At 48.2% G+C, this 20,820-nt stretch overlaps 2 protein-coding genes and 1 long non-coding RNA gene across 3 annotated transcripts in view; 1 reads left to right on the top strand and 2 right to left on the bottom strand.

Moving 5' to 3' along the window:
- Positions 1-2,514: 2,514 nt before the first annotated feature.
- On the bottom strand, positions 2,515-12,949 carry SF3B4 (splicing factor 3b subunit 4). Its single transcript, XM_083715917.1, has 6 exons — positions 12,793-12,949; positions 11,443-11,571; positions 8,146-8,688; positions 4,757-4,948; positions 3,322-3,492; positions 2,515-3,036 (listed from the first exon to the last, which is right to left on the bottom strand). Exons 1-6 carry the CDS (start codon positions 12,824-12,826, stop codon positions 2,852-2,854), a joined length of 1,254 nt encoding a protein of 417 aa, XP_083572043.1. The 5' UTR covers positions 12,827-12,949; the 3' UTR covers positions 2,515-2,851.
- A 7-nt stretch (positions 12,950-12,956) lies between these two features.
- LOC310833562 lies at positions 12,957-16,964 on the top strand. Its single transcript, XR_014558795.1, has 2 exons — positions 12,957-13,154; positions 15,558-16,964. It is a non-coding gene; the product is annotated as an uncharacterized lncRNA (long non-coding RNA).
- MTMR11 (myotubularin related protein 11) overlaps positions 16,784-20,820 on the bottom strand; it is a 39,806-nt gene continuing 35,769 nt past the window's right edge. The window contains exon 17 of the mRNA XM_083715671.1: positions 16,784-20,239. Within this exon, the coding sequence (XP_083571797.1) occupies positions 20,147-20,239 (93 nt within the window). The 3' untranslated portion in view covers positions 16,784-20,146. The remainder of the gene's footprint in view (positions 20,240-20,820) is intronic.

Here is a 20,820-nt window from a genome sequence, read left to right as displayed (position 1 = left end):
TAGTTTCATAGTTTAACCACGTGCTGCATTAAGAAATTTCTCACCCCTTAAATGTCAGGCAACCTGGTACCCACAAGAAATTTTGTGCAATTCCCCCAAGCGAGGACTGGTGGGAGTTCCGATCCAAAACAGCTGGGGAACTCCCAGGGTGCGTGAAAATGATCTGATTTAAGGCAACAACTTCTGAAATCGAAACTTCGGTGGCAGAGGGACCCTTTGCATAATGTTAAATTTGAACCCTATCAGGCTGTCAAGGAAGGTGTCAAGTTCTCCATGCACTGATTCTTCTTCTTTTAATTGAATTGCTGGCTTAATTATCAGTTTCCCTCCCTATGATCGCACCGAGTTGTTCCGGAAACTTGTCAATCACGTTCTGCGTTATACACACCATTTCCCCCAAGGCACGTTGCGAAGAACCTTCTGCTCCGCACAGTAACTTGTATAGTGTTTCCACCCTGCTTTTCTTGCGCAAACTTCAAAAGAGGGGAGTGTTACCCTCCAAAACTGACCCTGGGAAGGCCGAGAGCAATTTCCTCCCAAGACTTAGAATGGCTGGCATGTTCTCATCCTTGTTAAGTTGCAACATCTGCACCAAACGGCTTAAGAGCAAAAGTCAAGTGGCCTATCCTGCAAGTTCCCCATGAGAACTGATTGCATTTTAAGCCATAGCTCAGTCGCACAGAATCTGCCTTGCTCCAGGTTCAATCCCCCAATGGCATCTCTGAGTAGCGCTGGGCAACAACTCTGCCTGAAACCCCTGGGAAGCGGCTGCCAGTTAGTGCAGACAATCCTGAGGTATATGGACCAATGATCTGACTCGGTGCAAGGCAGCTACCCACGCCAGCTACTCTGGGAGCCTTTTTTGGCAGGGTGAATTATTATTATTATTATTTATACCCCGCCCTTCTGGCTGAGTTTCCCCAGCCACTCTGGGCGGCCCCCATCGAGTGTTAAAAACAATACAGCATTAAATATTAAAAACTTCCCTAAACAGGGCTGCCTTCAAATGTCTTATTTCCTTAGCATCTGATGGGAGGGCGTTCCACAGGGCGGGCGCCACTACCGAGAAGGCCCTCTGTCTGGTTCCCTCTAACCTCACTTCTTGCAATGAGGGAACCACCAGAAGGCTCTCGGCGATGGATCTCTGTGTATCGGCTGAACGATGGGGGTGGAGATGCTCCTTCAGGTATACTAGGCTGAGGCCGTTTAGGGCTTTAAAGGTCAGCACCAACACTTTGAATTGTGCTCGGAAATGTACTGGGAGCCAATGCAGATCTTTCAGTACCAGTGTTATGTGGTCTTGGTGGTCGCTCCCAGTCCCCAGTCTAGCTGCCGCATTCTGGATTAAGTGCAGTTTCCAGGTCACCTTCAAAGGTAGCCCCACATAGAGGGCATTGCAGTAGTCCAAGTGGGAGATAACTAGAGCATGCACCCACTCTGGCGAGACAGTAGGCGGGCAGGGAGGGTCTCATCCTGCGTACCAGATGGAGCTGGTAGACAGCTGCCCTGGATACAGAATTGACCTGCGCCTCCATGGACAGCTGTGAGTCCAGAATGACTCCCAGGCTGCGCACCTGGTCCTTCAGGGGCACAGTTACCCTATTCAGGACCAAGGAGTCCCCCACATCTGCCTGCCTCCTGTCCCCCCAAAACAGTACTTCTGTCTTGTCAGGATTCAACCTCAATCTGTTAGCAGCCATCCATCCTCCAACCGCCTCCAGGCACTCACACAGGACATTCACCGTCTCCACTGGTTCTGATTTAAAAGAGAGGTAGGATGAATAAATGTTCTCCCCCCCCCAAAAAAAAAAAAAATACTCACACCCCTAAGCTGCAGGTTTTGGAGGTGAAGCATTTTTTCACTGAACACACCCAGAATAAAATCAGCATTAAGGATTAGGGCACCAAAATGCTGAACTCCACAGCCAACCACCTATGACAGACTGCACATAGCCACGAAGGCATTCGTAGACAGCGCCTGGCTCCCTGTTGAACCTTTGGAGGTGTGGTGGGAATTATAGTATATCTTTCATAAGACAGCCTACATGTGAAGAGATGGGGAGGGGAAGAGTGTGAAAGGGTATTGGCAAGAGAATCTGCTTACTCAGACTGTCTTTAAAGTGTGTCATGCAAACTTGCACAGGGAAAAAGAGCCTTTGAGAGCAGACATCTTGTTCATCTTGCTGAATCAGGCATCCAGATCGGATAATACCCGCTTTTCCTCTGAGAATGTGACTTAATTTCTATACATGTGTAAATGTAAGGTGGCGGAATGCCTCTCTGTAAGCCTGTGTGATGCATAGGCCTCTAGGCTCCACTTCTGTGGCTTCCCCAGCAGCTGCTGTTGTTTTTTACCAAGTAAAGCTTAGAGATCACAACTGGCGTGGTTAATTAAGAAAAAATCCACCACAGAAGCCTAAAAATAACCAGCCGGAGCCCTAAGGATGGGTGGGTGCTGGTAGAAGGAACTCTTGTTATTTTTTCTTTTTTAAAAAATAATAATAATATTAGGAGCATCTTCCCAGACTTTTATTTGCAAATCACATGGCTAAGTTGGGTGTCACAAAGCGGAATTGTAACAACGGTAATAAAAAAATAACGTTAAAACCCTGTTCCGTCTTCCAGGAGGCGATGGAGCTAAAAAAATATATTAATAACATGAAGGATAAGCAAAGACCCTCAACACTGCCAAGTTGGTGTTGGGCAGCCTCTTTTCACGCAGGGAAAGCAAAAAACACGAAACACTGGAATGTTTGTCCGGAGAGAAAAGAAAGTAAGTGATAAATCTGAGGAATCCATGGAAGGAAGGAAGATCCTTTTCTTAGGCTGGCCTGCGGTCGGGCTGTCTTGTCTAGGGGGGCATGGGCCCCCGCATGGGCCCCCGGGGCGGCACCATGGGTCTCTGGGTGGGCCGAGGGGGGAGAGGGATGCGCTGGTAGCCGTAGGGCGGGGGCCGAGGGGGCCCGTTGTATCCGTGGGGTGGCATCAAGGGAGGCGGCCCACGCATCCCGTGTGGGGGCATGGGGCCGGGATGACCTGGGGGAGGAAGAGGAGGAGGTATCTGGATTAGACAACAGCCCGGGAGAAAGAAGGGACAGCGCAGAACGAGCAAGTGTCCCCGGCAAAAGAAGCAGGAAAGATTTAACCCCCCCCCCCCCCCGGTCTGTATTTGAGATCTGTAGTTCCACTTCATGCAAATGAAAGAACAGGGCATAAGGAAGAAACCAGCTGAAAAGATTCACCTCCGAAAGGAGTTTCTGCACTAAACAAAAAGAGGAACCTAGAAGGATCCTAACCGCCCCAAGGCTTGTCGGCACTTACCCATCGGTGATCCAAAGTGAGGGCCCCGGGGCGGCATGCCCATGGGCGGGGGTCCAGGGTGGGGCATGCCTGGGGGAGGGCGAGGGGGCGGCTGGCCTCCTGCCCCCGGCGGTCCTGGGTGATGAGGGCCCATCCCGGGCATCCCGTGATGTACCTGCATCTGTGGCATTCCTGGAAACGCAGGTGCAGAAGTTAGTAGGAGTATTCGCAGCAGCGTTATTTGTTATCTGCCCTCCACCTGAAGATCCCAGGGCAGGTGCAACATCAAAACACCAAACGTTAAGTTTGAAACTACAGTGGACGCTCGGGATGCAATCGTGATCCGTGCGGGAGGCACGCTCGCAACCCGCAGCGCTGCGTCTGCACACACACGGGTTGCAATTCGGCGCTTCTGCACATGTGCAAAGCGCAATTTAGCGCTTCTGCACATGCACGAGCACCGAAACCCAGAAGTAACCTGTTCCAGTACTTCCGGATTTGGCGCAGTGCGCAAACTGAAGCGTCTGTAATCCAAGGTATGGTCGTAATTGCAATTTTAAAAATAAGATGGGCTCTGAAAACTCAAGCGTCAAGAAAGAGGGTGAAGAGGTAAGTCTTCAGCAGTCGCTAGAAGCTGTGCAGTGAGGGTTCCAGACACACCTCTGTGCATCTTACAAGACCCTTAACTATTTGCCTCAGGGACTGCCCGATCCCTCATATCTCTGCTCAATCACTAAGGTCTCTGAGGAAGTCGATGTTAGTTGTTCCCCCATGACCCAGGTGCTGTGCTGCAGTCATTATCAAGGGCCCAGTTTCAATAAATAAAAAGGGAATAAAATAAGGAAATAAAAAGCCCCCATTGGGCACCAGATGTTCAGCAGGTAAAGGGCCTGTTCGACCTCAGCTGGAAGTGAGTTCCATAGGTCAAACAAGCCCGCTCCTTCCTGACATTCCAGCGCCCAGTGAAGATTTTACTCCTGCAAGCAATTTTAACTGAAGTCTGATTTTATGATTTTAACTGGACTGTATTCTTTATACAGTCATACATTGGAAGTCGAACAGAATCCATTACGGAATCCATTAAGACTTCCAAAACGTTCAAAAATCAAACCGTGGCTTCTGATTGGCTTCAGGAAGCTCCCGCAGCCAATCAGAAGCCCTGTCGGATGTTCAGCTTCCAAAAATAGTTCACAAACCAGAACAGTCACTTCCGGTTTTGCAACGTTCGGGAGCCAAAACATTTGGGAACTAAGCTGTTCGAAAACCAAGGTACGGTTGTATTGTACATTGTTAAATTGCTTAGAGACTACAGTAAGCAGCATAAAAATTGTTTAGTTAAAATGAAAATAGTAAGTGTCCCAAGAGGAAGGCAGAGGTCCACTGCAACTGAGGGTGTTGTGGTTATTTTGCAGAGAGAGAGGGAGAGGGAGAGTTGCCCCCCAAAGGCAAAATGTACCTGGATGCATCCCACCTGGAGGGAAAGGATGCGGGTGGGGAGGATGTGCCCCTCCAGGAGCACCTCCGGAAGGCGGTCCTGGGGCACCGGCGCCAGGCGGCATGGGTGGGGGCGGCATGGCTGGCGGCATCCCTGGGGGCATGGCTCCTGGTGGCGGCACTGGCGGAGGGAATGACCCAGGTGGCGGGATACCTGTGCAGGGTAGAAAGGAGAACTGTAAGAGACACTGAAGGAAGAGAAACCCTGAAATTCCGTACAACAAAGATCCCACGCTGTTAAAAGGGAAAGGCATGTTCATAAGAGCGTAAGAACAGTTGGCTGGATCAGGCCAATGGCCCATCTAGTCCAGCATCCTGTTTTCACAGCACAGGAGCCAACCCCTAGGCCCCTACAATAAAATATTTGTGGGGCTGGGCCCCCACAAATTTAATGGACATTTGCATTCAGGTGTGTGTGTGTGATCGATTATGTGGGGCAGGGCTTACCTGGGCCCCCGCAGTATTTTATTCAAGTTCGCACCCCTGTTTCACAGTGACCAAGCAGATGTCCATTTTGGGGAACCCAGAAGCAGGACCTGAGCAGAATACAACTCACTCCTCTCCTGTGGTCTCCAGCGACTGGCATTCAGAAGCTGGAAACCACAGGAGCAGGGGAGACAGAGCAAAGTCGTTGTACTAGAAGCCATTGACAGCCTCCATGAATTTGTGCAATCCTCTTAAGCCATTCGTGTTGGTGGCCATCACTTCCTCCTGCGAACACGAGTTCCACAGTTTAATTCTGTGCAGCGTGAAAAAGTCCTTCCTTCCATCTGCCCAGCATCTTCCAGGCGCACAGCTACAACAGCAAACCACGACAGAAAACTGGTGTGCCCTTGAGCCTCGGCCTTGCCAGTTAAAGCGAAGCCTACCACCCAACTGATCAACTGAAGCTTGACCTCAAGGGAGAGGGATATCAACTCCCATTACCTTGCCTCTAGGTAATGTGACCAATAGTCAAGAGATTATGTGAGTTGGGGTCCAGATGTCTCCCACTCCCACCAATCCCTGCTTTAACAGATTATTTTACTGATCAAACTTTGTAGCCCTTTAAGGTAAACTGTGTCAGAGAAGTAGGAGCATTCATCTTTCAGCGTGGTGTAGTGGTTAAGAGCGGTGGACTCGTAATCTGGTGAACTGGGTTCGATTCCCCGCTCCTCCACATGCAGCTGCTGGATGACCTTGGGCCAGTCACACTTCTCTGAAGTCTCTCAGCCTCACTCACCTCACAGAGTGTTTGTTGTGGGGGAGGAAGGGAAAGGAGAATGTTAGCCACTTTGAGACTCCTGAAGGGGAGTGAAAGGCGGGATATCAAATCCAAACTCTTCTTCTTCTTCTTGCGGTAACACGGTTTTGGGGTAACTATAAGAACATCGTAAGATGACCTGCTGGATCAGGCCTTGGGGGGGGCCTCTTGTCCACCAGCATCCCGTTCTCCCAGTGGCCTATTGCCCCCTAAGAACCTAGAAATCTCAACAGGCTGCTCTGCTCCTAGAGAGTCCATAATCATATTATTATTTATACCCTGCCCATCTGGCTGGGTTGCTAGATCAGGTCAAGGGCCCATCTAGCCTAACATCCAGTTCCCAAAGTGGCCAAACAGATGCCCCCAAAGGGAAACTCATGCAACACGTTGGCGATTAATATACACAGAATAATAATTATACATTCTTTATCAACCTTCTGAAAAAAATACAAAACATTAAACAAAGCCACAGAGACTTGAGAACTACCCAATCTAAGATGAAGAAGAGGAGTTTGGATTTGATATCCCGCTTTATCACTACCTGAAAGAGTCTCAAAGCGGCTAACATTCTCCTTTCCCTTCCTCCCTCACAACAAACACTCTGTGGGGTGAGTGGGGCTGAGAGACTTCAGAGAAGTGGGACTGGCCCAAGGTCACCCAGCAGCTGCATGTGGAGGAGCGGGGAAGTGAAGCCGGTTCCTCAGATTACGAGTCTATCGCTCTTAACCACTACACCACACTGGCTCTCTTATAATGAACTTATAATGTGTGGTTTCAATAGATTTTTCAAATGCTTAACTCAGTCTTTTAGATAAGTTCATGAAGATACCAACAAAAGGTAAGTTCGGTGATATTCTCAATACCCCCGATGAGATGTTCAACTCCCAAGATAATACTGTATCCCTTGGGAGTGTGCTACGTGCAAGCCCCAGTAAAAGCTTGGACTGCCAGGGTGAAACAGGTACAAAACGCCGACACCCTTCATCTACAACTTCATTAACGTCTATCTACAATTCCACTAGCATCTCTCGGTATTGTGAATAACACCGAACCTAACCTTTTGTTGGTAACTTCATGAGCTTATCTAAAAGACTGAGTTAAGCATTTGAAAAATCTATTGAAACCACACATTATAAGTTCATTATAAGAGAGCCAGTGTGGTGTAGTGGTTAAGAGCGATAGACTCGTAATCTGAGGAACCGGCTTCACTTCCCCGCTCCTCCACATGCAGCTGCTGGGTGACCTTGGGCCAGTCCCACTTCTCTGAAGTCTCTCAGCCCCACTCACCCCACAGAGTGTTTGTTGTGAGGGAGGAAGGGAAAGGAGAATGTTAGCCGCTTTGAGACTCTTTCAGGTAGTGATAAAGCGGGATATCAAATCCAAACTCCTCTTCTTCATCTTAGGCTGGGTAGTTCGCAAGTCTTTGTGGCTTTGTTAAATGTTTTGTATTTTTCTCAGAAGGTTGATAAAGAATGTATAATTATTATTCTGTGTATATTTATCACCAACATGTTGTGTGAGTCGCACTACTTCTATCAGGAGCACAGGTTGCATTTTTCTAGCCCAAAGGGAAACAGGCAAGCAGGACTGAATCACAACAGCACTCTTCCCTCTTCCAGTTTCCAGCAACCAGCCACTGATAGCATTACCCTCCATGACTTTCTTTAATTCAGTAAGTAGAGCCTGGCTGCTGGATCAGGTGAGTAGTCCATTTAGTTCAACCTCCTGTTCTCCCAGGGTGCAAATATCCCCTAAAGGCCTAGGAGTCTAGACTGCCTGTGGATTTGGCGGCTCCATAAGAACATCAAAAGAGCCTGGCTGCTGGAGCAGGCCTGCATCCCATTCTGGCAGTAGACGACCACAATGGGACGCCCACAAGCAGGAACTGAGCTGAAGAGCGTTCTCCCCCAGTGGTTTCCAGCTCTTCTGAAGCACTGCTGCCTGTGGAGGCAGAACATTGCCATCATGGCTACCAGCCAACTCTCAATGTTCTTGAAACCAATGAGACAGAGACACAGGGAGAGGGCTGGGGGGAGAGAGAGAGAGAGACCTAAATTAAAAACACCAGCCAGTTTAGAATATCGAAAGGAAAAGAGGGGGCTGCATACCTGGCGGGGTGACGCCTGGTCCCAAGGTGGTGACCACTGGAGTGGGCACCGAGGGCGGGGGAGGGGCATCGGCGAAGAGCTGGTGGGGCCGGTCGGCCTGCGAGAGGGGGTTCTGGGCGGCCAGGAGGCGCTCGGCCGCCGAACCGTGCCTCTCGCCCTTGGAGTCCTTCTTGAAGGCGTAGGAGACGGTGATGGGGCGGTTGCACAGGTACTGTCCGTTCATGGCCTCGATGGCGGCGTCGGAGGCGTCAAAGCTGGCAAAGTTGATGAAGGCGTACCCCTTGGAGTTGCCCGTGTCCGGGTCGCGCATGATCTTGGGGGTCTGGAGGATGACCCCGAAGGCGCTGAACGTGTCGTAGAGGAGCTTCTCGTCAATCTCCGGATCCAGGTTGCCAATGAAGATGTTGGCGCCCACGTCCAGGTTCTTGTTGTGGGCCGAGGCCTTGTTCACCCGGATCGGCTTCCCGTACAGCTTGATCATGTTCATGATCTTGATGGCGTAGTCGGCATCCTCCTCGCTAAGGAACTCCACAAACCCATAGCCTGGAAGGAGACAGGACGAGAAAGACGCTCAAAATAGGGTTGCCATGAAATCAAGTCTAAGCGTCTGCTCAGTAATTTTATCGGAAGTGAGTGACGATGGCAGCTGCCAGCAGTGAAAAGACCTTTGGGTTTATTCGGCAGAAACACCAGTGTTTCAGGAGATGCTGCAAACTTATAGAGGGGAATCATAGACTTAAAATCCACACAGAAACACACCATTGTTTGTTTTAACTCGGGAGGTGCTAGAGGTATAAATCATTTAAGAAGCTGGTACTACTGGATCAAGTTCATTAGTTTTGTTGAAGAATTTATTATTATTATTATTATTATTATTATTATTATTATTATTATTATTGCTACTGCTGCTGCTATATTTATACTCAGTCTTTTTTCCTGATGAGAATCAAGGTGGTTTACAGATAAAAAACCAAGGATTGCTAAAAGCATGTGGGGGGGGGGGACCATCTTTAGAAAACATTAAGCATTGATAGAATTCAAACTATATACTTATATAAAATTTGTTTAAAACATACAAATAATTACAATAAAAGCAGCCCAGCACCAGCCCTTTCATTAAAAGCAATCAATTCCCCAAAGCCTGTTGGAACGGGTTCTTCATCTCCCTGAGAAAGGACAAGGAGAAAGGGAGGTCCAAAGTCTGGGAGCGGCCACCACCATGAAGGCCCTTTCCCATGTCCCCATCTGTCAGGGTTGCAGTATTGAGAGAAGGGTCTCTCCCAAAGATCTCAAAACCCAGGCAGGTTCACATGAGGAATTGTGGTCTTTCAGAGACCTAGGACATGCAGGGCTTTATACGTCATACGCAGCACTTTGAACTGTGTCCAGAAACAAGCCAGTGGATCTGTTCTAGCAAGGGAGACGTACGTTCCTTATAACCGGTCCCAGTTAATTAAACTAAATAGTTTTAAATGGGTTTTCAGTGAGTGTGCAATTAATCGTAAGTGCTCTGATTTTATTGTGTTATTATCTTCCTCGGTGTGACATGCAAACTGCTATTCTGAATAATGCTGGAGAGCCAGTGTGGTGTCGTGGTTAAGAGCGGTAGATTCGTAATCTGGAGAACCAGGTTTGTGTCTCCGCTCCTCCAAATTCAGCTGCTGGGTGACCTTGGGCCAGTCACACTTCTCTGAAGTCTCTCAGCCCCACTCACCTCACAGAGTGTTTGTTGTGGGGGAGGAAGTGAAAGGAGAATGTTAGCCGCTTTGAGACTCCTTCGGGTAGTGATAAAGCGGGATATCAAATCCAAACTCTTCTTCTTATAAGGTAGGGGGCACCCGGGATAAGTTTACGGAACCAGGGGGGGTGGTCCCAAAAGATTCGGGAGCCACTGCTTTGCTGGGTGGGGGAGAGGGGTTATTTGCTTGTTTCAGTTTGCACTGTAAGCCACCTGGGATAAATATCATGGAAGGAAGGTATGTGAATGCTTTAAACATAGAAATTGTCCCAGTACCGCAAACATTTTTACATTGTAATTGTTTTTAAATGCACATATTGCTTTTGTATATTTAGAATCGTTTTTGTCCTTTTCTTGTTTCGAGGTTGCAACTGTTTCATTTGTTTTATAATGACTTGTTTTGTTGTTGCAGCCCACAGGGGCCTTTTTAAAGGATGCTTTAAAAAAATAAGCAAACCTACAGGGTAGGCGCTCTGCCATAGACTAGTGCAGGGGTCAGCAACCCGCGGCTCCGGAGCCGCATGTGGCTCTTTGACACCTTTGCCGCAGCTCCGGGCGGATACTAGCGAGGGGAGGAGGCGCAATGTGCGCCCCGACACTCCCCACTGTGGCGGGCGCTGTACTGGCTGTGACGTCGCATGGGGGCGGTGCATGCATTAGTCACGCACCGTCCCAACGTCACCTTCCCGCCCGCCCGCTATATTGTAAGGGGCATGTACGCTGGTCACTACATTGAAAGGGGGCATGTACGCTGGTCACTGTTTTGAAGGGGAGTGAAGAACACACACACACACACAAAAAAGGTAACTTGTTAATTTAATGTTTATTTCTATGAGGAGGAGTAATTCTGAGGGGTCAAACAAAGAAATAATAAAAAAGTGAAAATAAAGTTATTGTTATAATGACGAGTTTTGCGGCTCCCAGTTGTTTTTTTCTTCGGAAACGGGTCCAAGTGGCTCTTTTTGTCTTAAAGGTTGCAGACCCCTGGCCTAGTGGAAGAGCATGCAGAACTTCCAGGGTTCAACTCCCAGTGGCAACTCATGGTAGGGTTGGGAGAGAACCTCTGCCTGAAATGCTGGAGAGCTGCTGCCAGTCAGTGTAGACAACACTGAGCTAGATGGGCAAATGGGTCTGACTCAGGAAAAGGTGCACCTTATATGCACGGAAATTACTGACTATTCACCTCCCAAGAAGACAATTCTTATGCACATGAGTGAACTAGACTTTGCTGCAAGATAGGTGGGTCTGTCGCTCGCTCATGAGCAAAGCCAAAGGAAGATTTATGGCTCAGGTTGGCCATCCTGGCTGACAACAGATGGGAACTGGAGTCCAGCAACATGGAGGGTGCTATGTTACATCCGCTGACAAACGTGCCCCTTGTTTCTCAACCTTGGGTCCCCAGATGTTGTTGGACTACAACTCCCATCATCCCTGAGCTCTGGCCTTGCTAGCTAGGGACGATGGGAGTTGTAGGCCAAAAACATCTGGGGACCCAAGGTTGAGAATGGCTGCTCCAAAACAACATGCTGCCTTCACTCCGTGCTCTTGGCATCGCTTACCTTGATGCTGGCCAGTGACTCTGTCTTTGGGCATGTGGGTGTTGACGACCGGACCTGCCTGGAGGAACAGCTCCCACAGGAGAGGTTCGCTGACCTTTTCATCCAGGCCTCCAACGTACACAGTGGCATCTGGAGCAGAGAGGAAAGGAGACACACACATCAGTTGCATGGTCAGAGAGAGCAGGCTCTTCAGAGATCTCTCCACCAACTCATCCAAACGAATGCACTACAGGGGGTTGGACTAGATGACCCCTGGATCCCTTCCAACTGGACTATGCAATTAATGGACATAAAGCTAGACATATACATTGATTTTCACTTCAAGTACGGCTGAAGTTAGTTGCAACTTAATAACATTTCAGTAGACACCTGCACTCGCGAAAGCCGCATTATTAGCAATAATTAGCATCCACTACTGGAAAAAAATAGCAGCTTAAATTTAATAATAAAAACAAACGTAGCTTTTAAGGGGTAGTAGTAGTAATAAGTAAGGGACGCAGGTGGCGCTGTGGGTTAAAGCCTCAGCACCTAGGACTTGCCGATCGAAAGGTCGGCGGTTCGAATCCCTGTGGCGGGGTGCGCTCCTGCTGCTCGGTCCCAGCGCCTGCCAACCTAGCAGTTCGAAAGCACCTCCAGGTGCAAGTAGATAAATAGGGACCGCTTACCGGCGGGAAGGTAAACGGCGTTTCCGTGTGCGGCTCTGGCTCGCCAGATGCAGCTTTGTCACACTGGCCACGTGACCCGGAAGTGTCTCCGGACAGCGCTGGCCCCTGGCCTCTTAAGTGAGATGGGTGCACAACCCCAGAGTCTGTCAAGACTGGCCCGTATGGGCAGGGGTACCTTTACCTTTACCTTTACCTAGTAGTAATAATAATAATAATAATAGCACCTTTAATGTCACCCACGCCATGCAAAACGGGGAAGCTACCCCAATGTAGACTGGCCTGATAGTAAGGATGATGACAAATGTTGCCACATGCACTTGTGAAATATTTATTATTAATTGTACTTAGCCTCTGCTGCTAACAAGATCAGCTTTAACTTCACCCACCCACTTCCAAAACGGGAAAACTCCTCCTACATAGAGACTGTACTGTTAGCAATAATAATTAGCATCTGCTACTACTACTGATTATTATTAATAATAATAATAATAATAATTACTACTTCTACTACTACTACTACAGCATTAATCCCTCCCTATGCAAAGCCAATGGTCCTGCCACGCCAAGAGGGGAGGGGAGGTTTCTTTGGGGGGGCTCCAACCCATAATAGTCCCCCACTTCAACAGCCTCCGCCCTGGAGAAGAGGGGGAGCTGCCGGAACCCGCCCCCCAGCCCCAGCCCTCACCTTGGTTCCTCTCGGAGATGGGCCCAGCCGCCATCTTGGCGCCACTTTCCAACCACCTCGCGACCCCAACGCCTCAAGCACGACGGCTCCCAGGAGCCACTGCCGACACCGCCCCGCCCACCGGAAGCGGCGCGTACTACCGGCGATCCTGAGGCGCTGTCGGCCATCTTAGGAGCGGGCAGTTAAAGAGGGCGGGAAACCGGACGTGACGTTGTGAAAAAGCAGTTCGGCCCTCGTCAGGTTTAAACAGAGGAGGTGAAACGCCCGGTCCGGCCTGGTGAAAGCGGCGCCGCCATTTTGAAAGAGGGCGGGCGGAAGTTGCGGCACGTAAGAAGGTTTTAACGGAATAAACACACTATGAGGTAATTCTAATATCGTGTCGTAATAAGATGTATATTATAACACATATATTTTATATAATACACACACACACATATATATTTGTGTGTGTGAATGTCATTTGTTTTTTCACCTCAGGGTTTTCTCCTCAGAAATTGTTAGTTTTGCGACTGTTACTATATTCCATATACAGTACTGTATTTGGAATATAGTACGCAGTATCGTACGTTAATTGTACGCAACAGGAAGCGATAAGGTCGAAATGGCGGTTGGTTGGGGACGTCACTTCCGGTACCATCCCGAGCGTGGCGTGTCCGTTCCCTCCCAATACAAAACACACGGCGAGGGAGAAAAAGCGGCGCTCCTTGCGCGCAAGAGGAAAAAAAAGGCCAAAAACGCGGGCAAATAAGCGTCGGCGTATCTCCACCTCGTCCCTCCCCTCCCTCCTGATTGGGTCACTTGCTCTCCAGCATTCGAAAAAGACAGGACTCTGTTTCCCCCAGATTTAGCAGGAGGGTGAATTTGGGATACTGTATATGCACATACGGGACGCAGGTGGCGCTGTGGGTTAAAGCCTCAGCACCTAGGACTTGCCGATCGAAAGGTCGGCGGTTCGAATCCTGCGGCGGGGTGCGCTCCCGCTGCTCGGTCCCAGCGCCTGCCAACCTAGCAGTTCGAAAGCACCTCCGGGTGCAAGTAGATAAATAGGGACCGCTTACCAGCAGGAAGGTAAACGGCGTTTCCGTGTGCGGCTCTGGCTCGCCAGATGCAGCTTTGTCACGCTGGCCACGTGACCCGGACAGCGCTGGCCCCCGGCCTCTTAAGTGAGATGGGTGCACAACCCCAGAGTCTGTCAAGACTGGCCCGTACGGGCAGGGGTACCTTTACCTTTATATGCACATACACCTTTTAATGAGGGTGAAAGGGGAGACCTCAAAATATGGTTCGAAGCTCAACATCAAAAAAGCTAAGGTCATGGCCACTGGTCCCATCACCTCCTGGCAGATAGAAAGGGAAGAAATGGAGGCAGTGAGGGATTTTACTTTCTTGGGCTCCATGAGCACTGCTGATGGTTACAGCAGTCACGAAATTAAAAGACGCCTGCTTCTTGGGAGAAAAGCAATGACAAACTTAGACAGCATCTTGCCAACAAAGGTCCATATAGTTAAAGCTATGGTTTTCCCAGTAGTGATGTATGGAAGTGAGAGCTGGACCATAAAGAAGAACTGATGCTTTTGAATTCTGGTGCTGGAGGAGACTCTTGAGAGTCCCATGAACTGCAAGAAGATCAAATGCATCCATTCTGAAGGAAATCAGCCCTGAGTGCTCACTGGAAGGACAGATCCTGAAGCTGAGGCTCCAAGACTTTGGCCACCTCATGAGAAGAGAAGACACCCTGGAAAAGTCCCTGATGTTGGGAAAGATGGAGGGCACAAGGAGAAGGGGACAACAGAGGACGAGATGGTGGGTCAGTGTTCTCGAAGCTAGTAAAATGAATTTGATCAAACTCTGGGAGGCAGTGGAAGACAGGAGTGCCTGGCATGCTCTGGTCCAGGGGGTCACGAAGAGTCGGACACGACTAAACGACTAAACAACAACAATATGCACATATGCAGTGGCTCAACCAATTGGGCTGCTCGCACACCATACATTTAAAGCACGAATTTCCATCCACCCCAAATCTTGGCAAGTTTAGTTTACCCCTTGCAGAGCTACAATTCCCAGCACCCTTTACAAACTACAGTTCCCAAGATAACTTTGAGGGACCTATGCGTAGCTGTAAATGTTTCCCTTTTTTTAAGGGAAATTCCCTTATTCCAAATAGGATTCCTCGCAAAAAAAGGGAAAGGTTGACAGCTATGGGCTTTAAAATGTTTAAAATGCTGCAGTCCCATTGAAAAAGCAAGATTCTGGTCCTCGCGGTGAGTTTTACTTTTTGTGCCGAAGGCTAGTCCCAAAACGCATTCCCACATCCATTTTCTTCTTCTTTGCATTTTTACCCCACCTTTTTCTCCAAGTAGATCATGGTAATGTGCCCAGTTCTCCCTATCTTCTCCTTTCATCCCAAAACCAGAGAGACATCATCCAGATTACACAGCTAACAATATATTTCCCCCGCTTAGCACAGACGCTTGGCTTGGGTGAGCAGCATAACATGAAGAGGGCACAGAAAATGTGCAGCATCAACATAACATCCCCAAAGCCCATCGTAAGTTGGGCTTCCACAAATGGGACATCTTTGGGCCTGAGGCAGAGATGTCCAAACTTTTTTCAAAGAGGGCCAGATTTGATTGGTGAAGGGCCGTGAGGGCCGACCAAATTTGTTGACCTTTTTTTTACGATTGAAGTTGTTGAGCTTTCTGATTTTACCCCAAAGTTATCGAGCTTTTTAGGGTTGAAGTCGTTGAGGGTTTTTTTTTTATAAGGATTTTATCCCAGGAAATAAACTACCACAGGGGCCGGATTGAACCGACTGGCGGGCCAGTTTAGGCCCCCAAACCGGACTTTGGACATGCCTGACCTAAGGTGAGTCACACCTTCCTGTGCGGGGGGGGGGAGGGGTCCTGATTCTAGGGACATACGACAGATGGAAAAATAAGAGTGAGGATCTTCCATATGACATATTTACTAAGAATTCATCCTGGCTTCTTTGCAGGGAGATTAGATGACATTGGCTATTTTATAGAGGATTCATTCCGATGTTTTTGCAGGGAGGTTAGATGATGTGTCGAAGCAGATGTCATCTAGTGTATTTCCCATCTCTTTCATTTCCCTCAAAAGTTCGCTCTTTTAGGGAGGCAGGCTTGTTACTCCAGAGCTCACCATCATCCCCTAATTGTGCAATCTAGATTTGAAAATATGTGATTGATTCCCGCCACCAAACAGTGACAGTCTGGAAGCACCCAGACACACACACATTTTATCTGCCATTATCAGAATGATCCTTCCAGTTTACCTATCTGGGTGGTAGTAGGAATGACAGAACTGAATTACATGAAGCTGAAGACAAATTTAAGAGCAGCCATGAGGCTGTCTCAGGGAGAGCGGTCAGGAGCAGAAGGCTCATCCCATCAGCTTTGCAGAAAGATGAGCTCCACTAGGCACCTGTGAACTGTTTATTTGCCAGTTGGCCTGATTTTCGTTTTTCCTCTTCCCTCCATGGCCTTTTACCCTTGTATGTCGTAGTTATGTTTTGTTTTTTGTTGTAAAAAGGTTATAAGCCTGTGGGCACCAGGGACTCTTGTTTCAATTGATATTGATAGTGCGTAAACCACTCCGGGAGACTTATGGGCTGAAAATCCTAGTGGCAAATGCCGTAAATAAATAAATGAATCGACAAACAAATATATTTTCCCCAGCAGCAGAAAACCAGGTGCTTCTGGGAAGTCCACAAACAGGGCTTGTGAATGCAACAGTCCAGTGTTGTTTTTTCCTCAGCATCTGGGATGCATAAAGGGGGTTCTTTTCTTTCTTTTAATCTCGTGTCTGTTTAAGGAGAGAAGGTTGCAGTGTCACAAGCCCTGACCATATATTATCCCCTTAAAACAGCTGTAGGACAGTTTGTAGCCAGCCAAAGGATGAGGAGGGAGACCCTTTTCCTCCAACTTACAAATGTCCCTGGGAGCAAATCCATTTACAATTACCTGCAGAATTGTATTCACAGGGTATTTATTTATTTATTTGAAATTGTTCTTTAGCTTAAAACTGCTTGTTTCCCCCATTAGCTCTACAAGGCTTCTGGACCAAAGCTTATAAAATGGAAATGGAAACATTTAACAGCAAATATGTAACAGCAGCATTTTAACCCCTTTGCTTGGGGGCAAAAAGGGAAACAAAAACAAAAACCACATATCTTAAATGGAAATACTTTCCCACTATGGATTTTCTCCTGTTAGCGAGGGGAAAAAACACATTGAAGGAACACGACAACAAGACAGTGCAAACATAATATACAGAAATGGATGGAGAGACGTATTAAGTTCCTAAGTACCAGCATCGCATTTCGGCGTTCCCAGGCAACGGCGTACCGAAGGACTCTGCTTTGATGATTTATAGATACCAGACATATGAAGCAACATTGAATGCTTCTGGACAAACACTGTTAATGAATTTCCAGGTAACCTGTTACTGGGGGCGTGGGGAATGGCCTCCTGTTTTTTTACCAAGGCTCGGGGAAACCTATTCTTGAGTATGGAGAGGTTGGAGGCAGTGGTTGGGTGGCCCTCTGTCATGGATGCTTTATCTGTGATTGCAGAGAATTGGACTAGAATGGTCCTTGGAGTCTCTTCCAACTCTACAATTCTGTGGTTTTGGGATAAAGCCCTCTAGAGGACTCTCCAACACATGCACACATCTGTACCGTGTTCTTTCGTTTCTGAACAGTACAGACAGCAGAAAATTTGACCATTTTTTGCCTAGAGGCCAATAATTTGTTGGAGCAGACCAGCTCTTTTTTAATTCATTGTCCTGTTTGCAACCAGGGTGGTCCCTTTATTTAACCACAGGACAATATCTCAGGCCAGTAAACAGGCTAGAGGCAGGAGATGGGATTTCTCTCACATACATAACATGCCATTTCTCAATAAGTGCTATATTTTTAAAAAAGCTGCTCTGAACATCTGTTTTGGCACCTCTTATCTTCCACACCAAACTTTTTTTTAAAAAAAAAGTGGCTGCGGAAATGACCACAGAAAGTGCTAAAGAAGAACTGGGGTGTGTACACACCCCAGAACTGGCCAGAAAATCTGGTTTACCGATTGCGAAAGCATAATTTCCCAGTTTAATAATAATAAAGCTTCCCGTCAGTTCTGTCCAGAGCTTTGAGGCCGTTAGATTTATTGCTTAGCCTGGCAGGAAAGAAAAATCTGCTGTTGGGAGAATCCTTGGAGAATCCTCCTGAACGTTTCACTTTCCAAAGTTTGTTCAAACTTATTTGCAAGCCCTTGTTGCAGCCTTGTGGGTGCAGATGTAATGAGGTTGGGGCCTGCTCAGCACTGGATCCCAAAGCATCAAAATATTGATTACTCAGCAACAGATGAAAAGGAAAAGTCACCCCACCATCTCTGATAGAGGAGGGACAACAGGGAAGTCATTTCGCTTCTATTCCCCTACAAAAAAGAGCAAGATTCTAATACTCCAGGGTTGATGTTTGGTTTTTTACAGACTGCAAAGGAAAGCTCATGCCTAACACTGCAGTCTAGGGACTGAAGGAGGTGCCGGTCCACTAGCCAATTTCTCATGCACAGCCTGACTCTTGCAAATATGCCTGGACGAAGCAGATATTCTGTGCAAGAAGAGTCTGCTGGATGAGGCCAAGGGGGCTCACCGGGTTCAGAATCCTGTAGTCACAACCAGATGCCTCCAAGGAACCCGCAAGCCAGATTTAAGCACAATATCACTGCGCCCACCTGTGGTCTCCAGCAACTGGGGTTCAGAGCCATTTCTTCCTCTACAGATGCAGAGCATAGCCATCCTGCCAGGTAAAGGTAAAGGGACCCTTGACCATTAGGTCCAGTCATGACCGACTCTGGGGTTGCGGCGCTCATCTCGCTTTATTGGCCGAGGAAGCCGGCATACAGCTTCCGGGTCATGTGGCCAGCATGACTAAGCCGCTTCTGGCGAACCAGAGCAGCGCACAGAAGCACCGTTTACCTTCCCGCTGGAGTAGTACCTATTTATCTACTTGCACTTTGACGTGCTTCCGAACTCCTAGGTTGGCAGGAGCAGGGACCGAACAACGGGAGCTCACCCAGTCGCTGGGATTCGAACCGCCGACCTTCTGATCAGCAAGTCCTAGGCTCTGTGATTTAACCCACAGTGCCATCCGTGTCCCTATATCCTGGCTAGTAGCCCTCGATAACTCTCCTCCTCCATGAGCGTGTCTAATCCTCTTTTAAAGTCATCTGGGCTGGGGGCCATCACTGCCTCCTGTGATGCTCTCAAGATGTTGTTGATCTCCAAGCCCCCTCGCAGCTGCAGCAGCCAATGCAACCAGTGGTTAGGGACGACAGCGAGAGCTGAAGCTCTCCAACATCTGGAGGGAACCACATTGGCTACCCCACGTTTTAAGTGTTACGAGAAATGGACATTTTGGGGACATATAGGTCAATACCCCTTGGTGGGTTCTAGGAAGCAGAGAGAGTAAAGCAGATTACACAGAGCTGGTCAGCCCACTCTGGGCTACCAGGCACTTCCAGGCAGGTGTTTATTATGGGATGGTTGCTGCTCGAGCATTCAGGCCTTTTGGGGAGGGCATCGTGACAGCAACATCAGAATGCCAGCAGCCCATGTTATTCCCCGCTGCCCCCCACCCACCCAATTTAATCTGAATCAATGACACGTCACACATTTAAGGCACATGACTTCTCCCAAAGAATCCTGGGAACCGTAGTTGGTGATCTTTAGCGCACCTGACAAACTACATTTCCCAAGATTCTTTGGGGGGAGCCACATAAATGTATGCGGCTTTAATACGTTTTTTTAATTAAAAAAAAAAAGACAAAGCAAGCACCTGATGGCAGGCACCCAATATCGCAGCGATATTAAGCCCCACGCGGCTTTGCAATCAAAACAGAACATTTGGGGCGAATATAAATTCAGGACAGAACTGCAGGTGGGTCAATAAGATCTGTTTGCTGAGCCAGGCAACTTCAGAACAGACACTTCCGATGATTCGGGGCACGGTTGTCCAGCCACAAACATCAATCCCATAGCCTGAGTGCATCAGTTTTCTCCCAACTGGGTAAGATTTCCAAATGGAGCTCTGTGAAAATTGCAGGGGGTTGGGCTGGATGACCCTCGGAGTCCCTTCCAACTCGACGATCCTAGGAATCTCTGAAATGTGCATATTGCAGCATATTGCAACTGTTGTCTCTCCTTGGAAAGCGGGATGCACCAGGTCTGCGTTGGATACGCTGAGGACCCGCCCTGTTCTTGATGGGGTGGCAGGAGGGAGCTCCAGGCAGTCTGCGTGGGCTCTGCGTGGAACGCTTCAGCCTTCTCGAGCATCGTGCCGCTAGCTTCCTCTGGCTTGCCAGTAGTTCAGCCGCTCTTGGAGCAGGTCCAGTTCCTCAGTGAGGCCCGCAATGCTGGGAGCAAAGAGACCAGCCTGAAAAGAAAGGCAAGACTGCTGTTTCTACAAAAGCAATGCCTAAACAACAGTGTAACAGCAGCAGACAAGACTTCCCAGCTGTGGAATTAATAATAATAATAGTAATAGTAATAATAATAATAATAATAATAATAATAATAATATTTTATTTAAACCCCGCCCTCCCCAGCCAAGACCGGGCTCAAGGAGGCTAACACCAGGTAAAAACAATTGATTAAAATACAACTTAAAAAGAAGATTAAGTACAACATTAAAATGCAGCCTCATTTCAGTAGAAACTCAAATCAAAAACTTTTGGGGGATGAAAACGTCAAATCTTCACCAAAGGCCAACTCTCCAAACTATTCCTACACGGGCCAGAAAAAAGCTAGGGAAGTCCCCAAATAAGAGTTCCACCACGAAAGGAAAGAGGGGGAGAGGATCAAGTTGATTCCAAGCCAAACTCCAGGCAGAACAACTCTGTCTTACAGGTCGTGCGGAAAGAAATCAGATCCCGCAGAGCCCTGGTCTCATGAGACAGAGCGTTCCACCAGGCCAGAGCCAGTGTTGAAAAGACCCTGGCTCTGGTTGAGGCTAAT

Source organism: Podarcis gaigeae, assembly GCF_964106915.1.
Source record: "Podarcis gaigeae genome assembly, chromosome: 16".
Lineage (NCBI taxonomy): Eukaryota > Metazoa > Chordata > Lepidosauria > Squamata > Lacertidae > Podarcis > Podarcis gaigeae.
The sequence above is the reverse complement of the archived record's forward strand: the minus strand, read 5'-3'. Positions and strand labels throughout refer to the sequence as shown.